At 39.7% G+C, this 21,343-nt stretch overlaps 2 protein-coding genes across 2 annotated transcripts in view; one reads left to right on the forward strand and one right to left on the reverse strand.

The window, feature by feature from the left end:
* fev (FEV transcription factor, ETS family member) overlaps positions 1–21,343 on the forward strand; it is a 312,131-nt gene that overhangs the window by 208,270 nt on the left and 82,518 nt on the right. The gene's annotated exons all lie outside the window — the stretch shown is intronic.
* Positions 1–21,343, reverse strand: part of wnt6b (wingless-type MMTV integration site family, member 6b) — a 39,046-nt gene that overhangs the window by 16,633 nt on the left and 1,070 nt on the right. Inside the window, exon 2 of the mRNA XM_051710045.1 lies at positions 10,800–11,020. Coding sequence (XP_051566005.1) covers positions 10,800–11,020 — 221 coding nt within the window. The remainder of the gene's footprint in view (positions 1–10,799; positions 11,021–21,343) is intronic.

Here is a 21,343-nt window from a genome sequence, read left to right on the forward strand (position 1 = left end):
ACCGCACAGCACATACCAGCTGGCTACCATTACACTCACCCCCCTAAAGCTCACTCCCATCTGGGTCAAGGCACTACTGTAACCGATCCTGCGTAGTCGCATTGGGACATAAAGGCGCTCACTTCGCACCATCGAGTCAGATTTTCTGTATGAAGGCACGATCCTATACAGCTACTAGAGAGTATGGCCAGCATTAGCAGTATCTCGTTCCCACTCAGGGAACCAGGGTTACGCTTCACAAAACCGAGACGTTCCCTTTTGTAGGAACTCTAGCTGTGTAGTCGTATTGGGAACGATATACAATCATGCCATGCGGGACAGTAGCTGCCAACTATCTACGCCCATGTGACAAGCATATAGCAGGACACAATTGAGCTAAAGCATCTGAATAAAACAGAGGGAATTATTCCTGTTCCAACAGAGAGAACCTGGGAAGCAGGAGTCAAACCCTCGTCCAGATTATAAAATGTAACAAATTTATGCAGAGAGAACCATCCTGCCACCATACAAATGTCCTCCAAGGACGCACCTCTAGCCAAAGCGCATGAGGATGCCATGCTCCTTGTAGAATGAGCTTGAATACCTGAAGGCGAAGGTAAACCGCGTGCTTCCTAAGCACTTGAAATTGCATCAACTAGTCAATGAGACAGTCTTTACATGGACACAGAAACACCCCTGCTGCGGCCACCAAAGCACACAAACAACTGCTCTGATTTATGCCACTGGCTAGTACCATCAACATAAACTTGCAGCGCCCGAACTGGGCAAAGCATATGCAATCTTTGATGCTCCTCTGACTCAAATGGGGGAGGATAAAAAGCTTGAAAATGTATAGTCTGTGGGCGAAATGATGTAGAAACGACCTTGGGCAAATAGCCCAAATGAGGTCTTAACGCCACCCTTGAACACCCAAGTGCAAAATCCATACAAAAGGGATTAACTGACAGGGTATGCAAATCACTTTTGAACTACGCCAATGCCACCAGCAGGGCTGTTTTAAGAGTCAGAAACTTATCTGCATTTGTTGCCAAGGGCTCAAATGGACCACCCAATAGAGCCTCCAAAACAACAGATAAATCCAATAAAGGAATGCGGATATGACGAAAAGGTCTAAGTAGTGTTGGGTTCGAGTCCACCTTAGTCGAGTTCGAGTCAAGTCAGAGTCTTTAAACAATCGAGTCCGAGTTGAGTCAGAGTCCAAAAGGGGCCGAGTCGGACTCAAGACCGAGTCCATAACAGGCTGTGTCCGAGTCCGAATGAATCTGTTAATGAATCTGAATTAAAATTGTAACCGTAAACTCAACATCAATATTTTAAGCTTATTTTAAACTTCACAACTAAGAAAAACAGTTTATCAATATAAATGTAACAAAAACACCTCTGTTGCATTTCATATATACATTTTATGATTAGTATCCTGCTGAACAGACTTCAAAGTGGTTTCAGAATGAAAGCATATGCATTAGGTGTATGAAGACAATACTGTCATTCAACACACTTTTTATTGCGTTCTGTTGACATTTCAATTATTTGTTGCTTTTTCCCCTCCACTCAAACATAGGCTAAAGAAAGTGAAAGCTGTGTTAGTCATTACAACCAAGGTTATCACGTTTCATTTTAATTTAGTTTTTATTTCTACTTCATTTTCAATTTGTCAATTCAATTTAATTTTGTTTTATTTAAAATTATCCCTATCTAAAGAAATAATAGTCTATACTGAGATTTCTTTCTGAATCTTTTTTCTCTATCTGCCGACTGATTTGGGAAAATACAGTACATACAAATGAGTCAACACAGTAGTAATTAGCACTCGCTGAGAAGTTATGTCTCAAGATTTGACTGCAAATGCTACATCCAAAAACACTGGAAAAGCCCACTGATAATATTAGGGCCATGTCGTCACGGACGTGATTTTCTAGTTAATTTGCAGGAAACCACACTATACAGGGCAGTTCTGCTCATGTACCTAAATCCCTGATGCATCCATGTGCGTCTTGCAGCAGCTGCCACAGAAGATTAAAAAAACAAAAAAAATAATATTTGCTTGAGCAGCAGCCGCGCTGGTCTGCAATCACTCTGAAATCTTTAAAAACCAACCAAAGAAAATTTCATTGAGCTCTTCTAAACATGGAGAATAATAAGTTTGAGTCATAAATTTAACAGAATTGTCCTTCAAAAGTGTCAGAGATATAGGCTAAAAAAAAGACGTGCATAAGTTTCCCGGTGGTTTACAAATAAAAATACAATAAAATAAACATTTAAAATAAAAATGTCATAACCAACTAAATTAATCAGTTTAGCTTCATACACAAACTCTGTAATCGAATAATACATTTATTTTATAATCTATAATTCAATTATAAACAAAACATTTCACTAGCCAACATATCCTAATATTTTATTGTGCATGGTTGAATGTTGTGAATGGTGGACAAATGCTGTAAAAGAATGTATTTTAAGCAGCTCATCAATGCTAATAGTCAATCAGTAATAAATAGGTGCTGTTTATCTGTGAAGAGTTGCTGTCTGCTTTAGCAATAACACTTTTTTCCCCGACTATTAAAAAAGTTACACAGTTCATTCATCAAGCTATTATGGACCAGTTCAAGCTGACAACACTGCGTGGACCACAAGAGACTACAGAAGCCTACATGTGTAAATACATTATGCCTAAAAAGTCTTAATATCCAATTTTTTTATATATATTTCTATTTCGATATGCTGTTTTTAGTAAACTGTGAGAGACATGATGTGGGTGACTTGACTCAATGAAGTTCTTGATTTTAAGTTTTTAACTACGATGAAACCGCAATGCGAGCACTGTCTTGGCTGCATAAACACCACATGCAGTTTTACCAGTTGTCAGGTCCCGTGTCATGTGAAACTGCCTTGTTTAGCTTGGATACTTACCCGTTTTTATGTTTTCGTCGTGCCCGCCACCTTGGTAGTCAATGTTATACAGTAGTCTCTGTAGTAACATTCAAGCATATTGATTGACTGATGAGTGTGCCTGTGTATATGTGTGTGTGCATGTGTTTGCTTAAACACAGTGAATCAACTCTGGCTACGTCTATGACTTCAGGGGCTAATACAGCTACATGCAGACAGAGATGTGTTCATTAATTTCTGTTTTGTTTTTATTTTTTTATTTTTTTCATTGCATCACAAATGTCATGGATTCGGCTGGACTCGGGAAAAAATCCCAAGTCCCAGAGGTGTGAGTCCTAGTCAAGTGCAAGTAAAAATGCATCCAAGTCCGTGACAAGTCCAAGTCCATTAAAATTATATTTACATTTATGCATTTGGCAGATGCTTTTATCCAAAGCAAATTACAATGCCCTTATTTCAGGGACAATCCCCCTGGGGCAACCTGGAGTTAAGTGCCTTGCTCAAGGACACAATGGTGGTGGCTGTGGGGATTGAACTAACAACTTTCTGCTTACCAGTTCAGTGCTTTAGTCCACTACGCCGCCATCACCACTTGTGACTCGGACTTGAGTATGAGTCCAAACTCGAGTATCCCAACTCTAGGTCAAAGCCTGCATGCCCACCCCCCGCATAAAATGAGAGACTTGAGAAAGAGATTGTCTACCGATAGAGACTCCATTGATAAGCTAATGCTCAGCTGCTATAGCGGCAACATAGACTTTAAGCATTGCCGGGGCAAACCCGGCCCCAAAATACTCTTGCAAAAAATCCAGCACTGTACCGACAGGGTAGTGAACAGAATCTTCACCTTGCACTGTACACCAAGAAGCAAAAATACAGCACTTTAACATATAAAGCTTCCTAGTTGATGGAGCTTTAGCATTCAGAATGATATCAACCACAGCGGGGATAACCCATCATTCAAAAGAGTTCCCTGTTGAGGGGCCATACCCAAAACTTCCACAAGTCTTCCAAGGTGCCAAATGCTGCCCCGAGTCTGAGACAATATGTCTGTTCTGACTGGAATCTCCCAAGACACTTTCTCCAGGAGAGAGACCATGCTTGAGATGGCCAAAAAGGTGCCACTAACAGAAGCCGAACCCGATCCTCCCGAACTCTCTGCAGAACAGTGTGCAGCAGACTGATCGGTGGAAATGCGTAAAGATGTGTTGTAGGCCACTGATGCGCCAGTGCATCGATGCCCAGCGATGCCGGGGCGAGAGGGAAAACCAGAGGGGACAGTGTGACGTCCCGGTTGAAGCAAACAGAACCACTTCTGCTCTGCCAAACCTTCTCCAGATTTGTCCCATAATCTGAGGATGTAATGCCAACTCTCCGGGCATCAAGCCCTGTCTGGACAGGAGATCCGCCCCCAAATTCAACCAGCTCATTGCATGGCTCATAGAGAATGCACATTGTCCAGTGCCCACAGAAGAATGCACCATGCCAGCCTTAGCATAGCATGAGAACGCACCCCTCCCTGGCGATTGATATAGGACACCACCGTCCTGTTGTCCGACCGAATAAGGACATGGCTGCCCTTAATCTCCAGAAGGACATTTTTTAACACCAGCAGCACCGTGAACATCTCCAGATAATTTATGTGCCAATATTGCAGTTGGCCCATCCAGACCCCATAGACAACCCTCGTGTACAGTGCCCCAATCCATGGAGGAGTCATCTGTCATTATAACTTTTCAGCGACACACCTGTCCCAACAGAACGTCAGAAGGCAGGTCCGTTTCCATGGTAACAGAGTTCGGTAGCACTCACGCGTCACTTTGTAGTGACGGGACGCCTGCGTCAGTGGTTGAAGTCCCTTTGTGGAGTTCATCCAACACTGAAAAGGTCTTGCATGCAACATGCCCAGGGGAATGACAGCGGAAGCCACGATCATGAGACCCAAAAGCCTGTGAAATGTTCTTGCAGGAAGAATACGTCTTACTCTGAACATCGCTAGACACTGGCGGAATGACAGAACGCGATCTGGAGACAGACACGCCTGCATCGCCCTCAAATCTAGCTCCACTCCTGGAAACAGAGTCTGTTGCCTTGGCAACAGGACACTCTTGTCTAGGTTTACACACAGCCCTAGATTTCTCAGATGGCTGAGAGTGACATCTCGATGTTGGGCAGCCAAAGTCTCAGAGTGGGCTAGCACCAACTAATCATCGAGATAATTCAAAACGCGGACGCCCTGAAGCCTCAAGGGTGTCAAAGCCGCAGCCATGCATTTTGTGAAAGTGCATTGTGCCAGTGTAAGTCCGAACAGAAGGATGCAAATTTGATACGTTGTGCTTCGGCACAATCTGAATATGGAAATAAGCATCCTTCAAATCTATTGTCACAAACCAGTCCCCCAGCTGTGACATTATTTGCTTCTGCATCAGCATTCTGAATTGACATTTCATTAGTTTGGAATCAAACGTCTCCAATCCAGATTGGGACGCAAGCCACCGTCTTTTTTCGGGACCAGAAAATAACGGCTGTAAAAACTGCACTCTCTCTGAGATGGGGTAATCTTCTCTATTGCCCCTTTTTCTAAGAAAGAATTAATTTCCCAAATCAAAAACATGGATCTCAAACAGAAACGTCTGTCGGAAGGACCCCGTTGAACACCGGCAGAGTTCGCCTGAACTGAATTACGTAACTATGCTTTATCATTCGAAGTCAGCTGCCAAGCCGACAGACGGGCAGACAGAGGGATTAATGCATGGCTTTGCCTGCAGTGCGACCTGTATCCACTAGATGCCGCGCTAGGCTTACTTTTGGCGACTGCCCCCGAACCAATGGCACAGCGGAGGGAAGCCTTCGCTCCTCTACTACTCAGGCTGGTTGAAGGGAATTTGATAATGTTTTTGCCTTTATTGTACTCAGGCATGATGTACTCAAAGATGAGCATCCTGATAAGCCTTTGCAGAAGGTACGCTTACAGAATAAACTTTTTCCCTGGTATTTTGAATGGAGAAAAATTTACGAACATTAGGAGAAATGTTTATTTGGGAAAACTGGTTCGCCACAATGGCCCCAGCATTCTTTATGGGGGGACAACATGTGGTGCTTATGTTCACTGTGTGTCTTGTGTACACTTGTATTTGAGGAACATTGAATTCTGCTATGCATGTCTCGAGATCCTTGGTCATGGAGACAGAGGCTGAATTTGGAATGTGAGTTTTTAATGTTTGCTCCCCAGCACAAACTGCAGGGGGAAACAGAACTATATTCTGGCTGTCCGGTGTTCGAAGCGTGAACAACGGCAGACTCAACCAGATACTGTTAGAAGGGAAAACAGGAACAACACGGATACGTTTGTATGGTCCGGTTTCATTCACCGAATGGGGGCTCACCCTTCGTTTCACTGCAAGTCCATCAGGCTCGCTTCTGGTGTCCCACCGGCCATTTAAAAGGGGCTGGTCCAACATCCAAATGCCTACATTGATGTGCCCATGATGGCAGGAATGAACAAGGACCCCAGTCCTTCTGAGGGGGTGCAAAACTCATGTCCGACAGCCTTATGCAGCTCTCTTGTGGGATGCTGCGAATACACCGAATGTGAACGCACCGGAGCTGCGGTGGGCTTTTGTCTCTCTCTACGAGGAAGCATCGGACAGTGTGCTGTTTCAAAGCGCAGAATGTTTCCACCACTGACTGGACTGCATCACCGAACAGTCTGGATTGTGACACAGGGGTGTTCATAAGAAAGGCCTTGTCCTTGTCATGAATATCTGTGAGCGTAGGCCACAGATGGCGTTCGACTGCCACAAGGCCTGCAATATTCCGACCAACAGAACGAACAATATGTTTGGTAGCCCTTAGCGCTAATCAGAAGCTCTGTGCAGTTCTTTGACGGCCTCAGCATCCAGTCCAGCTCCCTCATCTAAATCCCTCATAAAATTTGCCTGGTAGGCTTGCAAAACCACCAGCGTGTGCAAAGCCGAAACCGCCTGGCCCGAAGCCTGGTAGGCTTTGCTCAGCAAGGATGATGTAACTCTGCACAGCTTCGAGGGAAGAGTAGGCCTCGATTCCCATGTGGTCAACGAAGAAGGAGAGAGATGGGCAGCCAGCATCTCTTCCACCGCCGGGACCGAAGTATATCCGTGGTCTGAAGCTTGACACACATTAGAAAACTCAGAGGCTGATGATTCGTAATCCTGGCCAAATAAAGCTGACCCCAGGACATTGAAATCTTGCGATGGAGGTCCAGGGAAAAAGGGAGCGGCCTACAAGTTGTAGCTGCGTGCTGGCCCAGTAAAAAATCCGGCCAGTCCAGGTGCAATTTTTCCACTGCACCTGTAATAACCTCCAGCAATTCCATATAAGTTGCCGAAGGTCTGGAAATCCGTCTGCTAGAAGGCAAGGCTTCAGCCTGGCAACCAGCGAGAACCTCGGAATCTGATGCCATAGTTCTGCTAAACTCTCACAAATCTGTTACAAATGTTTTTATAACAGTACAATTCTCTTTTAATGAAATCTTATGTATTATGTTTATTCATAAAAACAATTCAAAATGATTCAGAAATATTGACTTTTTTATTGGTATTAAAATTTTGTAGGCTTTGAAATACAGGCCAAAAGTCATGTGAGAAGAGGCAATGTTTTCACTTTGATTTGACTGGGTTATTACTCTGTTATTCTGTCAATGTGATAAAGGCCGCCTATCATGTTCAATACAGGACTGCGCAGATTGCCAGGAATGGTGAAAGTGAATGGACTAATTACAGAGTAAACAACTTACAGACATAGACAACATCACTTCAGTCAAAATGAACATGAAATTTAGTGAAACATAAAACTGTCTGTGATTTAACCAGTTTATAGTGAGCACTCGTTCTTAAAGGCACACCACCATGTCATCATGACTTCTGCAGTGTTAACAAAGGACTAAGGATCCGAAAATAAGGTGACTATTAAAAACAATAGCCGAACAGATACACAAAATATGCATGTTACTGTATTATATTATTTATTTATTTTAAGCAATTTAAAAAAATATATAATATTAAATTGCATAAATCTTGATGAGTCTTTGATTTAACTTGGTTTCAATAAATAGTCTGTTAATATGAACATACAAAAATATTATAGTATTGTATGCTTGTTAAAAGTGTAAATTAAAGGTGCTGTAAATGATTTTTTTTTTTTTTTTTTTTTTTTTAATGACACACATAAAACATCCCTTTTAAGTCTGTGCCACACTAGCCGATTTTTCCAGTGATTTTCAGGTGTGAGCTTCATAGATAATTGCCGGCCAGGCAGAGAGAGACTAAGTGTGCATTAGCGTCTCTCAGTGGGAGGTCATTAATCACTTGACCGTTGGGACTCCCTGCTGAGTTAATGGCTTTTAAAACTGTAAAAACACATCCAGCTTACTTGAAAAAAATCTTCTGTCACCAGGGTCTTGTGTTCTTGTCAAGTGACCAAAGAGCTTCTTTTTTTACTGAAGAAAGGACAAGACGTCAAGCTGATCTAAATGTTTTCGCACTCAGCTGCATATCATCACAAACGCTGATTGTGATCCATAGTGATTCTGTCACCAAGCGTTTTTCCTACACTAAAATTACATCAGAAGTTTAAGCCACAAAAGTCTGTTCACTTAAAGCTGAATAGGGATAAACATATTCTACGGCAAAAGCAGAGGGGATAATAATAATTCCTTATTTAACTGTAGCAACCCCCGATTGTGTTGCACCCCCGCTACAACATCCAGAGGTCGGCCACCAGAGATTGTGCGCGAACTGCCCACGACAAGAACCGGCACGCGCGCACCACTCCCAAACCTAAATCTTCTAAATGAAGATATGGAACATTGTAACTATTTTAGCCCCTGTTTCAGAACAATTCAAGCAAACTACAGGTCTGAAAATGCCCTAAATCACTCTATTTCAATTGTTTATGCTCAAATGGTACACCTGTTGTTATTTCAGCAAGCTCCACATGATTGCGAATCAGAGAGAGAGAGAGTTGCGGTGAGTTGGTATTTGTCACCACTCCACCATTTTGCATCAGCAAGTGTGTCATACCTCCAACTGAAGAGAGCGATCTCAGCAAAACCGTCTGCATGTGTGACACCTTCGAACAAAATTAAGTTGTTTGGAGTCTGCAAGTGTGGCGCTGGCTTTACATGTCAGATATCATATCACTGAAATAGATCCTATGAAATGTCACTCCTGTCTCTGTAGCAGTGCTGGCTCTGTAAACAGCTGGATAAAAATGACCGTGGGCCACAGTCAGATTATTTGTTTAGCTAGTTAGAAGACATTGAATCACTTTCTGCCTGTTAATCATTCTGCGCAATCACAGGGCAGCCCCTATAGGCTATGGGCAAAAGATTGCTGAGAGTGTCATTTTGAGAGTTATCCATGTGGCACGTGAGAACTCTATTTTGCTACCATTGCTGTTGACAACTAGCGTCCTAGTAACTGCACAAGGTCAGTGTAATTGTTTGGGTTTCCTAACATCTAATTGCATTTTTTTTTCTTACTTGTGAAATTTAGATGCTCTCCTGCTCCAACTCTGATTATAACAGTCTCCATGTGTATATGTGTGTCTTTAGAAAGAGGGAGCACATCTAATTCAGTGGCTAAGTCTTCTGGAAGTAACAGCTAACATCGCTTCCAGCACTTTTAAAGGGCATTCTGTATGCTTTCCCATACAGAAATCTGATATATAGCCATGAACATAAAATGCTGTAGTTCATATATTTGGGCATATATGTACATACAATATTCAAATTTCACTGTGATTAGGGAAAATATGTTATATCAGTGAAAACCATTTTGTGGTATTTTGAAATATATGTTCCTGCATACAGTATACAGTATGTGCAAGTATGTGGCTATTTACATATATCAGTGAAAACAATACATGAACGTTATATATGAGTAATTATTATTTATGTTTTTTCATATTTTTTGATATATAAAATTTCTGTTTGGGTTTAACCTAATGTCAAATGGAAATGAAATATGAATTTACATTGGATAAAAAAAATAAAATAAAAAAAAAGAACCCTGAGAAAGCACTCTGCCACCTCATTTCAAAAGACCACCACATGCCACTGCTGTGCACAGTATACATACTATAAACTGCAGCAATAGTAAAAGCAGTATAGGGTGCTATTCCAAACATAGCCAGTTTTTAATACAGAGAAGCAGGAAAAAACATACAGCACAAAAAATGTACCCATCAACCTCTAGAATTCTCTTTATGTGTTCAAAATTAACCTGTAAGCCTTAGAGCCTGTCGAACAAACAACGCTTACTTCAATTCACTACTGAATCATCTAAAATTATTTTCCAGTGTATACCATAGGAAGCTGATTGTTAAACTGTATTAAGAATGTTGGGCGTTTTAATGCAATGACTCTTTGGGTAATTTGTCAGATCTTTAGAAGAAAAATGTTTGCAAAATATGACATAATGACAGCCATTTTAGCACTAACAACACTGTTGTGGGATAAAATAATAGCCTCTACTGAACGAGATTTTTCAATCGTGGGAGGGGGTGAACTTTGAACAGCCTAATAACTGAAGAGGCTACATTAGTTTATTACTCTTCAAAGGGCTGAAAAATGTGGCAGATCAATGATTATGCAAGGCAATTTGGGGAGCATTTTTAGAGAGCAATTTAACACAGAAGAAAGGCACTGAAGTAAAAAAAAAAAAAAAAAAATCAGTCTCAGATACAACAGCTGTCCTTGTTCTCTCTTGAACTTGGATCAAATATGTCGAAATGAGGGCTCAGGTCTCTAGGTCTCAGGGCCAGAGTTCATGCCCTCAAAGAGACACTGCTGACCCATAATCGAGACAAAGATTGATTAAGTTTGTTTAGGCAGAGGTGAATTCTTTCACTCTGTGAGAACATATACTCACCTTGCTGGAGGATTTTGCCAAAGTACTTGTTCTGGCTGGTACAGTTCCAGCGTCGAAAGCGAAACTGGTATTGGCATTCTCGCACACCCAACTTTGCACCTTTGGCAACTTCGTTGACGATCTCCGGCTGTGTCTGGCATAGCTCAGCCTGCTTGCCCACTAAACGTTTTGTCTTCCTGCAGATGCTATTTGGGTCCATGACCAACGGACTCCCCACTGCCCTAAAACGGACAAAACGAAACGCTTAATCAGATGACTCATCTGAACTACACAAGGTATCACAAGATAAAGTGCAGTTATCTTTTAAAACTGCACGCACACAATCCACTTTAAATGATGTAGAGCATTATAAATTTAATGTTCCCTTTCTTTACTGCAAGGTTCATGTTAAGGTCTCAGCAAATCCTCATTCATTTAGGGGCTTTTTATGGTTTTAGGCGCACTCATTGTTCCTTGCAGATGACAAAGAAAATATACAGAAAAAAGACAACTACTAGAGTCAGACACACTATAATGTCAGTGGTAATCGTATTACCCCTTTGAACATAAACATATAACTTATAAAGGAAAAAAGCTACATCTTAATTGCTGGGTTTCATCAAATTCGATGATAGACATGTGTTTACACTGAATAAATTGTTTATTTCAACTGCTAATGGGAGAAGAGGCCTCAGGTCCAAAGCATGGAGTATGCTGCCAGAGCTTCCCATGACAGCCGCTATGACGTAATGTCAGAACGCCACAATCCTCCAGTTCTTTCGATTTAATAACTCTGACTGTATCGAAGTGGAGTTCAGCGGCTGTGATCCGTGCAGCTGAAGTCAGTTTTTATCATTACGTTGCCGTATGGGGGAGCACAGCTCTGTGAGAATACCTCATTGCTTTTCATTCACCCCTGTCAAGGCTAATCTTTCAGACTAATAACATTCATCTGCCGTGCAGAATGTTATTGTTTTAAAAAGTCAAACCAACGCTCTTGCCAGTCGCCTTCCATGGCGGTCCGATAAGAAATATGAGAGGGGAGATAACAGGCTTTACAAGTTATGCATCCCATCTTGATAGACCTAATATCTCATTTACAAATGACCACTCAACAGAGGTCTTAAGACACTGAGTATTTTGGCATGATATATGCTTACACCTGCTAAAGGAGATACAGATGAATGACATATCCTATCGTAAACATTATGCAAGGGCAGAAAATTATGGAACTTTATCTATTAATACAGGTAATTTAAAAGAATTCCAATCCCGTATCACTTTCTTTCTTAAGCAAAACACAAAAGGAGATGTTTTATTGAATATTTACAAGGAGCAGTGGATAGTGACTCCTTTGAAGGTAAAAAAAAAAAAAAAATCTTCATAAAAGTAGTCAACGCAATTCCTGCATCAAATTCAAAGTCTTCTGAAGGCATAAGATGGAACACATAATTTAAGTCATTTTGTAGTCAAAATCTTGATGTCTGTTGTGTGTTCATGTGAAGCTCATTCACATTGACATGCATGTTCACATGAAAACTTGCATCATTTATGTCTAAAACAGCCCTGGACCAATGCCCATCTAACACAAACCATTGACAGCTGTATTATTTAGTTCATATACTGTGTATTAATTTTCACTGTGTTTTGATGTGTATAGAATAGATGTTTTTAAATTGCAAAGGCAGCACAAATAAATTGAACAATAATAAATCTCTACTAATACAAAATAATGAGGTGGTTAAATGGGGTATGTAACTCAATGCAATCATAGAGACAAACATACAAATCCTGCATAATTAAATGTATTTTTTCAATAAAACAGATATTGAAAAGGTATTACTAACTTGATTAAATTGACCTGTAATGTACTGGTGGGAAAAGAAATAGCAGCGGAAGTGGAATGGAGGGAATGAGGGAAGTACAGCAAAGTATTCCAGTTCTTGGAAAAGTCCGGTTGGTGTGCCTGTGCCGCCCTAGAAAACAGTCTATGTCACCTATGCCAGGATACTGCATGTTGGTATGGGCTAGTCTGACACTGTCAGAACTTTTTATCCCTTTTAAAATCTTTATATTTATGTTGGATCTAAATATGGTTTTACAGCCAGCCCACAAGTTGGATGTCCCACCATGAAAAGCCCTGATGCTCCCTATGACCAGTCCACCATGATTGTCAAGGTTTGCATGGTGTTCTATTAATGCCTCTATTAATAAATCAGAAATAGATAATATCTTCAAACCCCTATGTGGTTAAGACGCCCAGCTCTTCTACAGTCTCTGATTATCTGAAAACCTCTGGGCTTCTCAGCGCCAGGATCACCAATCAAATAATGGAACCACATTTTACAGCATGAGGTGTAGACCCATAAAAAAGCAGACCGTGTTGGAAGGAGTCGCTCTTTCCAAGTCCTGTTTCACTGTCAAAAGAGGCGAGGCGAAGGACTGGTTTTTAAAAGGAAAGCTTGAATATCACAAAAGCGGCCCTAGGATGTGTGGTCATACTATGGTTTGGGTGATATAGAGATGAAGATATGTGTGTCTGTCTAATGAAGCATCCTTTCCCTGGCTCTAATCGAAACCAGCCACGACCAAGGCCAAAGTCATAACAAAAGACAAAGGAACAAGTCTGCAGAAGGTTTGATCTGGACATGGTTCTGACTACTCTAAGATCATTTTTTGCCATTTCTCATTCAATGATTCATGGTGGGATTTTGGTAGGGGACACTGTATCTAACCAGGCAACTACACAAAGAGAGAGACCACATGCCCTAGATCAACCATTATCCACATGGCTTTATTTAAAGCCACTCTTTCTTCCTTCTTCATCTGGTGAGACTCCTGGATGTGATAAGCGAGAGATGGGGCCTAATCATAACATTGAAAAGGATGTACCCAACTCATGCAATCAAGAATATCCAAAAACAGCCACATGCATGATGTATGAGAGATAATACAGCCAGGGAACAAAGGGGGAAACTGTGATTAAGAGAAGTTATCCAAAAATCAGCGCAAACATACACAGGCACATTTATCTCTTTTTAGACATGTCATCCTCTGCGCCTGTAGAGACCTCAGGTTACATTATGAATTGCATGGTTACAGATAAGTCTCTTCTTTTTAGTAGTTAATCCTCCAAGTATGATGGATATGAAGTCAGTCACGACAGGGCTGGAACAGCATAGGGTCCACTTGAAAAGGTGGTCTAGGGTACGGTTCATGTGAACTCCAGTATGGTTCGCTACTGATATGAACACAATCTTTTGATGACATATAATTTGCATCTTGCTGGCTCCCAATCGCAATTATTATGGTATAATGCATTTCTTCTACCTGCTTGTGTCCAAATACACCGCCTTCAGAGAGCAGCTCACATTCTTCACCTCTATTGCAACGCATCTGCTGGCTCGCGGCAGAGAAATGCTAATATTCATCACATCATTGCACATTCAATGGGAGACAAACACAAATGTTGTTCTGTGCATGGCAAGATTTCATGGTAAATCCAAAGAGACAAACTTTAATACTTCACTTAACACAGTGACGTCTTCTCAAGTTGTTACAGTGGTAAACAGCTGCAGCATGTACGCATGTTGATGATGTAATCGGACTGTGGTTCGGACCCAAAAAATATGATGTGAACAGAAACCAGCGAGGGCAGGGAGAGGGGGGAGGAAATGAACTCGGGTTTGGTCCAAGCAATTGAACCAAGTGTGAAAGCACCCTTAGAACACAGCGCTAAATCAAGCGTGTGGAACCCCAGCGCTGCATAACTCCATCACAACGATGCTGTCTGTCACATGTAGACAGAGCCATAACTGGGACAGTCCTGAGAAACGGCACAAAAAAACCTCTCACAGAACGTCTGCAGACCGGCAGAGGCAGACACATTCTCGGAGGTGAAACACTGTAAGTGGAGCCGGATGGGCCAAGCAGCTGTCATCTAATCGTTATCTGATCCATCTCTCAAGGCCGCTTGATTGGAGATCTCTCCATTCTCCTAATGATATTTGCTTCTCCCAGACTCTGTGTGAACATATGACACTGTGTAGTGTGGGACACACTCACATGCACTGGTTGGGTTGAACACAGGTCAGGTATAGCAAGCATATAAACCACTACACACAAATAAAGTGGATATACATTCAGAATAGGCTTTCTACCGCCGCAATCAGCACGTAAATGAGTCATTAGCAGCTCATTAGCAGCTTTAAACCGCTAAGTGGCACTATAACCATAGAATTTCAACAGGCCAGAGCTGAATGCCTCAGAGCTATCTCTCCCAATGTAAGACAATTAAGTTGGAGATGGTAAGGACCATTTTCGCTTGTTTTGCAAACCGGCATAAAAAAATAATTAAAAAAATAGAAGAACAACAAACTAAAAAACACCACAACATTTATTTTCTGACTAAACGTTGCAATGGAGATGCATGATAAAGACTTTACTGCAAAATTCAGCATTCACGAGGACATCTGCACACTGGAGAGTTATTTGCTTGCATTTATTAATTCACATTTCATTAGAGAAAATTATCATTTGTGAGTATTTTTATACATATGCACAAACGTTATGAGCGACCATCAATTATGACTTCAAAAAACTGTTAAAGGAATAGTTCACCCAAAAATGAAAATTTGCTGATAATTTACTCACCCTCAGAACATCCAAGATGTATCTGAGTTTCTTTCTTCATCCAAACAGAATTCAAGATTTTTAGGATTTCATTTCAGGCCTCCTCCTCTAAACAATGCAAGTGAATGTACTCCATTTTTTGACGGTCCAAAATGCATATTTAGGGTGCATCAGAATAATCCACATGACACCAGTCGACAAATAAAATTCTTCTGAACACAAACGATTGATTATTTTGAGAAACAAAACAATACTTATATACTTTTTAAGTACAAATGTTTGCTTCCGTACATCTCTGTGATGTGCGCTCATGAGAGGGATGACGTAAGCTCATTGATAAGGTCACGTGTCATGTGTAGGAGGAGGCAGGAAGCACTAAAAGCACTCCTGGCAATAAAAACAAAAGAAAATGTGAACAGAATCAATATTTATGGGAGCAGAATACTTATAAATGAAATATTTGAAAATATTTGAAAAAGAATTGCAATTTTCCATTACATGAATTAAGCATTTAATTGCCCCAGCAAGTATTGTGACCACATTATTTCTATAATATTTGTCTCAATACATGCAATAAGAGTTTTACACTACACATGTGATAACCAGAAACGCTATGCAGTTCAAACCTGTAGGTTACGAGCTTTGTTGTTCATTATCTGTAGAGTATTTTAATAGTAGTTAATATGTGCTATTAACCAATGTTGCCCCAATGCATGATAATATTGATTATTTGTCGGAATGATTATTTGATTTCACATGTAACCCCAGTATAGAAATACACAACAAAGAGAGTGTTGCTCCAATGATGTGGAGCGTAACGTCAATGTGCCAGTGTCTGTATGACCAAGGTTCGGTTCTGTATTTGGTGTATTCTGTTTCTTGACTCCACTCTTAATATTTTCTTTATTACTATTTATAATAAATAAATTTATAAAACAAAGGTAGTTGTACTATAGTAATATTTTAGTAACTATGACTTTTTGGCGGAAAACATAGATTTGACGATATTAACAATGGTGTTACTACAGTGATATGGTGTTAATATAGTAACCATGTCTAATTTTGTGCTTAAAATTATTTTACTACAAAGTACTATGGTTATACTATGGTTATTTTATCTGTAGAGGACATAAGCACTGAATTCGTGTTCCAATCGGTTTAGTGCATTATTTAGGACTTTAGAACCCTTTTAACACTTTTTATTGAGATTTTTCTAGAAACTTTCTTAACAGACATACGCTTTAAACACAGCGCTTCAAAGATTCACACCTTAACTCGAGGAGGTGTTTAAATATTTTGTTTGAGCTGAAAAAGGTGCAGTGGGGACTCAACTGTTGCCAGGCAAGAACGTGATCGATTACATTAGCAACATACATTGGAAAAATATATTTACATTAATAACAAACAAACTCAGTACAGGCTTTATTAATTCTGGCAGTTTGTTGTTCATTAAATTACTGATTGATTTTGTAATGTTGCGTAATATTTGGGAGCAGCATTTCGACAAGAAAAAGACATTTGAATTTCATACGATGTCATAATCTGACAAGACCATCATATTGTGAACGTGAAGCACAAGTTAACATGGTGTTAACATTGCTTGATAATGTACACCATTTCACAATGAATAAAGAAACCTTATTTGAACATAAAGATGCCCATAATTGTTATTGCTGCCTAATAGCTCAAACTGATAATGCTGTGTGCATTTGCGCTGATCGTATTGTTTTCAACCAGATCGAATCTCCTGCCTGGTAAGTTTTATGTTTTGTTTTGCGTCATTCTGCCGTTTGAGCTAATTATACCACTTCTTTTCATCTGTACAAGGATACCAACATGATGTAGTAAGTTTATTCAGAACTCAGCCCCTGTTAAACGTAACACCAGAGAATGACGTAGAGGGAACCCATACAATAATGTGAACTACACTTATGCTATTGTATGCTACTGTATAATGTAATTAACTTGAATAATTAACTTTATCATGTAGTAATGAACGCTGCCACCCTATGTTACTGTACTGCCAATAATTGTACCTTTAAAACACAATCGTGGTTAAAAATAGAAGTTAAATACCATGTACAAAATGTATACAGTATAATATGAACAAATGACCAACACTGATCTTACAGGATACAGTGTCAGTAGCAGCCACAGCGCAAAAAGTCTTTTTGTGAATCTGCTGAATGTAGTTTACTTTCTACATGTATCCTAACAGACAATAAGATAAGTCTTGAACCCACGATTAGCAGGAAAATACAGTATCATATGATGCGAGTGCATAGCCCCTAAGCTATCAGTCTGCATATGATTTATAAAAAGTTCAGTTTTTAACTACAACACACCAACCGCTGTAACTTTATAGAATACTATTTAAATATAACAAAATAAACACACACACATACTGTATATACATATTTCATCACGCTTATGAGCGGGTCTAACACTTTTAGTCTAACACTGCCGAATGATGGGTCATTTATAAGATGGGTTAACGCCATTAGTTAAATGCATTGTTGTTGTTTTTTCATTAGGGCTAACAAATGAAATTATGATTGTTCACAATGTATTTTCATTTTGTTTTTCAGGAAGATAATTAAATAGCTAATATCTATGAGGCACCAGTTTTAATTTATTGAAAAATGCTGACATTCGAGCATTTTTTTCTGTATATCAATCCATGAGCTAACTAAGCTATAACTTTAATGCTGCCATTAATTTTGCATTGTTAGATCACCTTCTACACACCAAAATGTAAAATAAAAAAAAAATACAATAAAAATAATAGTTTTAACAATTTAATCATAATAACTCTCACTTTCTTCACACTTCTAAACGATGGTGACAAAAGTGTCCATCTGCGCCTCCTGGCGGTGATTTTGCGAACGTGTCTCACATGTGAGAATTTAAAGTTTTCACGCGGCGTTACTCCCCGCGGTAGACTCAATCTGGTTACTTACCCACTGTACACACATACAATCTGATGTGTGTAATTTCTGCGCCACTGGTGTCACCAGACAGAATTCTGAATTAAAACATTTTTCAACTCCACTGGTCGGACAAACAGATAGTCCCGCCTTAAACTTATCATTGATTTGCAATGTTTTGATCCCACTTTTCAGGGAAATCAACCTTTAACGGTTTACTTATAGTTGTCACTGCATATTAACCCTTCTGTTCTGTTTGGACATTTGCATCCGATTTGATTCCCTTTCTAATCTGTTAAAATGGCATCCTTCATCGGAGTGGTCTGGGTTTTGTGACTTGTTCTCTTTTTACATCTAAATGCACAAAAAAAAATAAAAAAATACTGAAAAGATTCCATCAAGTTTAGGTGGTTTTACAACATTTGTCCGACCATAGAAATCAATGGGGAAATCAGTGGGTGAGACCAGAACACAGAGGTACAATGCATAACAAACACACACAGAAATTAATTGATGGGACTATAACACTGCCACAGTGCAGAACACACACTCACACTCACCCACACACCATCACACACATCATCACACACATATACACACACTTGCAGAACTAAACATCTGACCCCACTTTGAGAAGTGTTTACCCTTCCAGACAAAACATTTTTTTTTTTAAGGCGTATGCTTAAATGTTTGAAATTAGTTTTGTAGACAAAAATATAATTGTGCCACCATATTAATTTATTTCATTATAAAACTAAAATGTAATAATAATAAAAAAAATAATAAAAAAACAGTTTTTGAAATTGATGACTTGGATCAAATAATAAAGAAAAGCAGCCAATAAGTGCCCGGCATATAGATGGGAACTCCTTCAATACTGTTTAAAAAGCATCCCAGGGTGATACCTCAAGAAGTTGGTTGAGAAAATGTCAAGAGTACATGTCTGTAAATTCTAGGCAAAGGGTGACTACTTTGAAGATGCTAAAATATAACACAGTTTTGATTTATTCTGGATTTTGTTTAGTCACAACATAATTCCCATAGTTCCATTTATGTTATTCCATAGTTTTGATGACTTTACTATTATTCTAAAATGTAAAAAAAATTATAATAAAGAATGAGTAAGTGTTTCAAAACTTTTGACCGGTAGTGTATATATGGTGGTATTTTTACCAGCTGAGAACAAACAAAGAGCTAATAAAATGTGTAAAGGAGTCAAAACAGCTCCAGGAATTCCTCTGTTGCACACACAAACGAAGATATGCTGCAAGGACGGCTGACGGCGGTTTCGATGCCTGTACTGAACTATAATGGGCCACATAGCTCCTATGATGAGAAGAATCAGGTATGCTAGAGGTCAGTATTAGGCAAATTACTTCCTGTTTTTGGTCTGTTTAGACGTATTGGTCCATGTTGCGTTCATATATCAATCGAACCGCACCAGAGTTCGTTTGGAAGCAGACCGAGACCAACTATTCAGGCGGTCTAGGTCCGCTTGTTTGGTGCGCACCATGGTTCAGATGGCAGTGTTCACACTTGTTCAAATGAACCGCACTAACAGAGCAATCACACCAGAGTTCGTTTTAATCGAACCAAACCTGCCAAGTGTGAACACACCCTAAGTCTTCTATTTGTAAAACGATGGTCAGGTTTGACTGTACATTGAGCTCTACATGTGGTATTATTGCAAAAACTGAATACTCAGAGCAAATGGTTTAAAAAAAAAAAAAAATAGCTACACCTTTACAAATAATTGTCTTTCATAGCGCCTAAATATATATCCAAATTTATAACTTGTGATGATATCTATAAATTAAGTTACAGCATTGGATTGTTTTCAAACATTGACGGATAATTTCAAATGCTGTCTGTCATTCTGACAGATAGAAAAATATTTTAATCTTTGACCACTTTTTGCAGTGTATCATTTCTGCCAATTACCTGAACTTAATCTAAGCGCAGACATTTAGATCAGAATTATCAATTATTTTAGAGGAGTACCTGCATTAGAGCATCAGAGATGTGTGCTTCTCATCTGTGACACATTATTGTGACACAGATTTTCATTTCCTTTTTAAGCTGCACGTAACCGGTAAAGTTTAAAAATCTTGTTTTTGCACAGCGGTGTACATGCCATATACTATATATTATATACTGTATAATGGATGCTATGCCCATGAATGAAGTTACATATAAAATTAAAAGAAATATGATGGATAAAAATAAACCATGACAGAAGTTTTACAACTCAGTCCATAAGAGTGACGGATAAAAATACTAATAATTCTAGCACAACCTCTGATTGGGTTACAAAGACCATTCAACAATAAGGGGATCACCAAGGCCACCTATAGGCTATACTTGACACTGCTATGAAATTTTTGACGTTTTTTTTTTTCTCCAGAAGATAGAAGCAGACACATAATGCATGACACATAGGAGCCTTTCCACTTAGCTTTTTACTGAATTGAAGGTAGCAGAAATTTGCTTATTTTATATAAAATTTGTATTTAAATTTGAGCTAATTGAGTTCTAAATCCATACTTACACACATCAGATTTGATGCAGGTGAATTTTAGATACACTGAGTTAATTCAGAAGTCACACATATGCATCTCTGTAAAATGTAAAGCTTTACACAAGGATTGTTGGGTAAAGGATATAGTTATGATTAGAGTGGAAAGGACATGCAGAATTGACACAAACATGCCCACACACACATAAAAGGGAGAGTGTATGGCGCGTGCACAGGCACACCTGTCCGACAGACTCCTGGCAGGCTGCCAGCACATGACCCCAAAGACTCCAGAGGAGGTGAGCTCTCCCGTTGCTTCCTCAAGCACTCAGCTCTCAGCCCAGCAGATCAGAGCACAATCAGAGTGCTGAGAGCCAGTTTATCTGCCTCCGTTTCATCTCCTCTCAGCCTCAGCATGTGAATGGCATGCTGTCTGTCAGAGACCCTCGGCACAGCCCAGCACCAGACGAGAGGTTTGTGATGGCATGCTT

The sequence above is a fragment of the Myxocyprinus asiaticus genome, chromosome 11 (genome assembly GCF_019703515.2).
Source record: "Myxocyprinus asiaticus isolate MX2 ecotype Aquarium Trade chromosome 11, UBuf_Myxa_2, whole genome shotgun sequence".
In the NCBI taxonomy this organism is placed as follows: Eukaryota; Metazoa; Chordata; class Actinopteri; order Cypriniformes; family Catostomidae; genus Myxocyprinus; species Myxocyprinus asiaticus.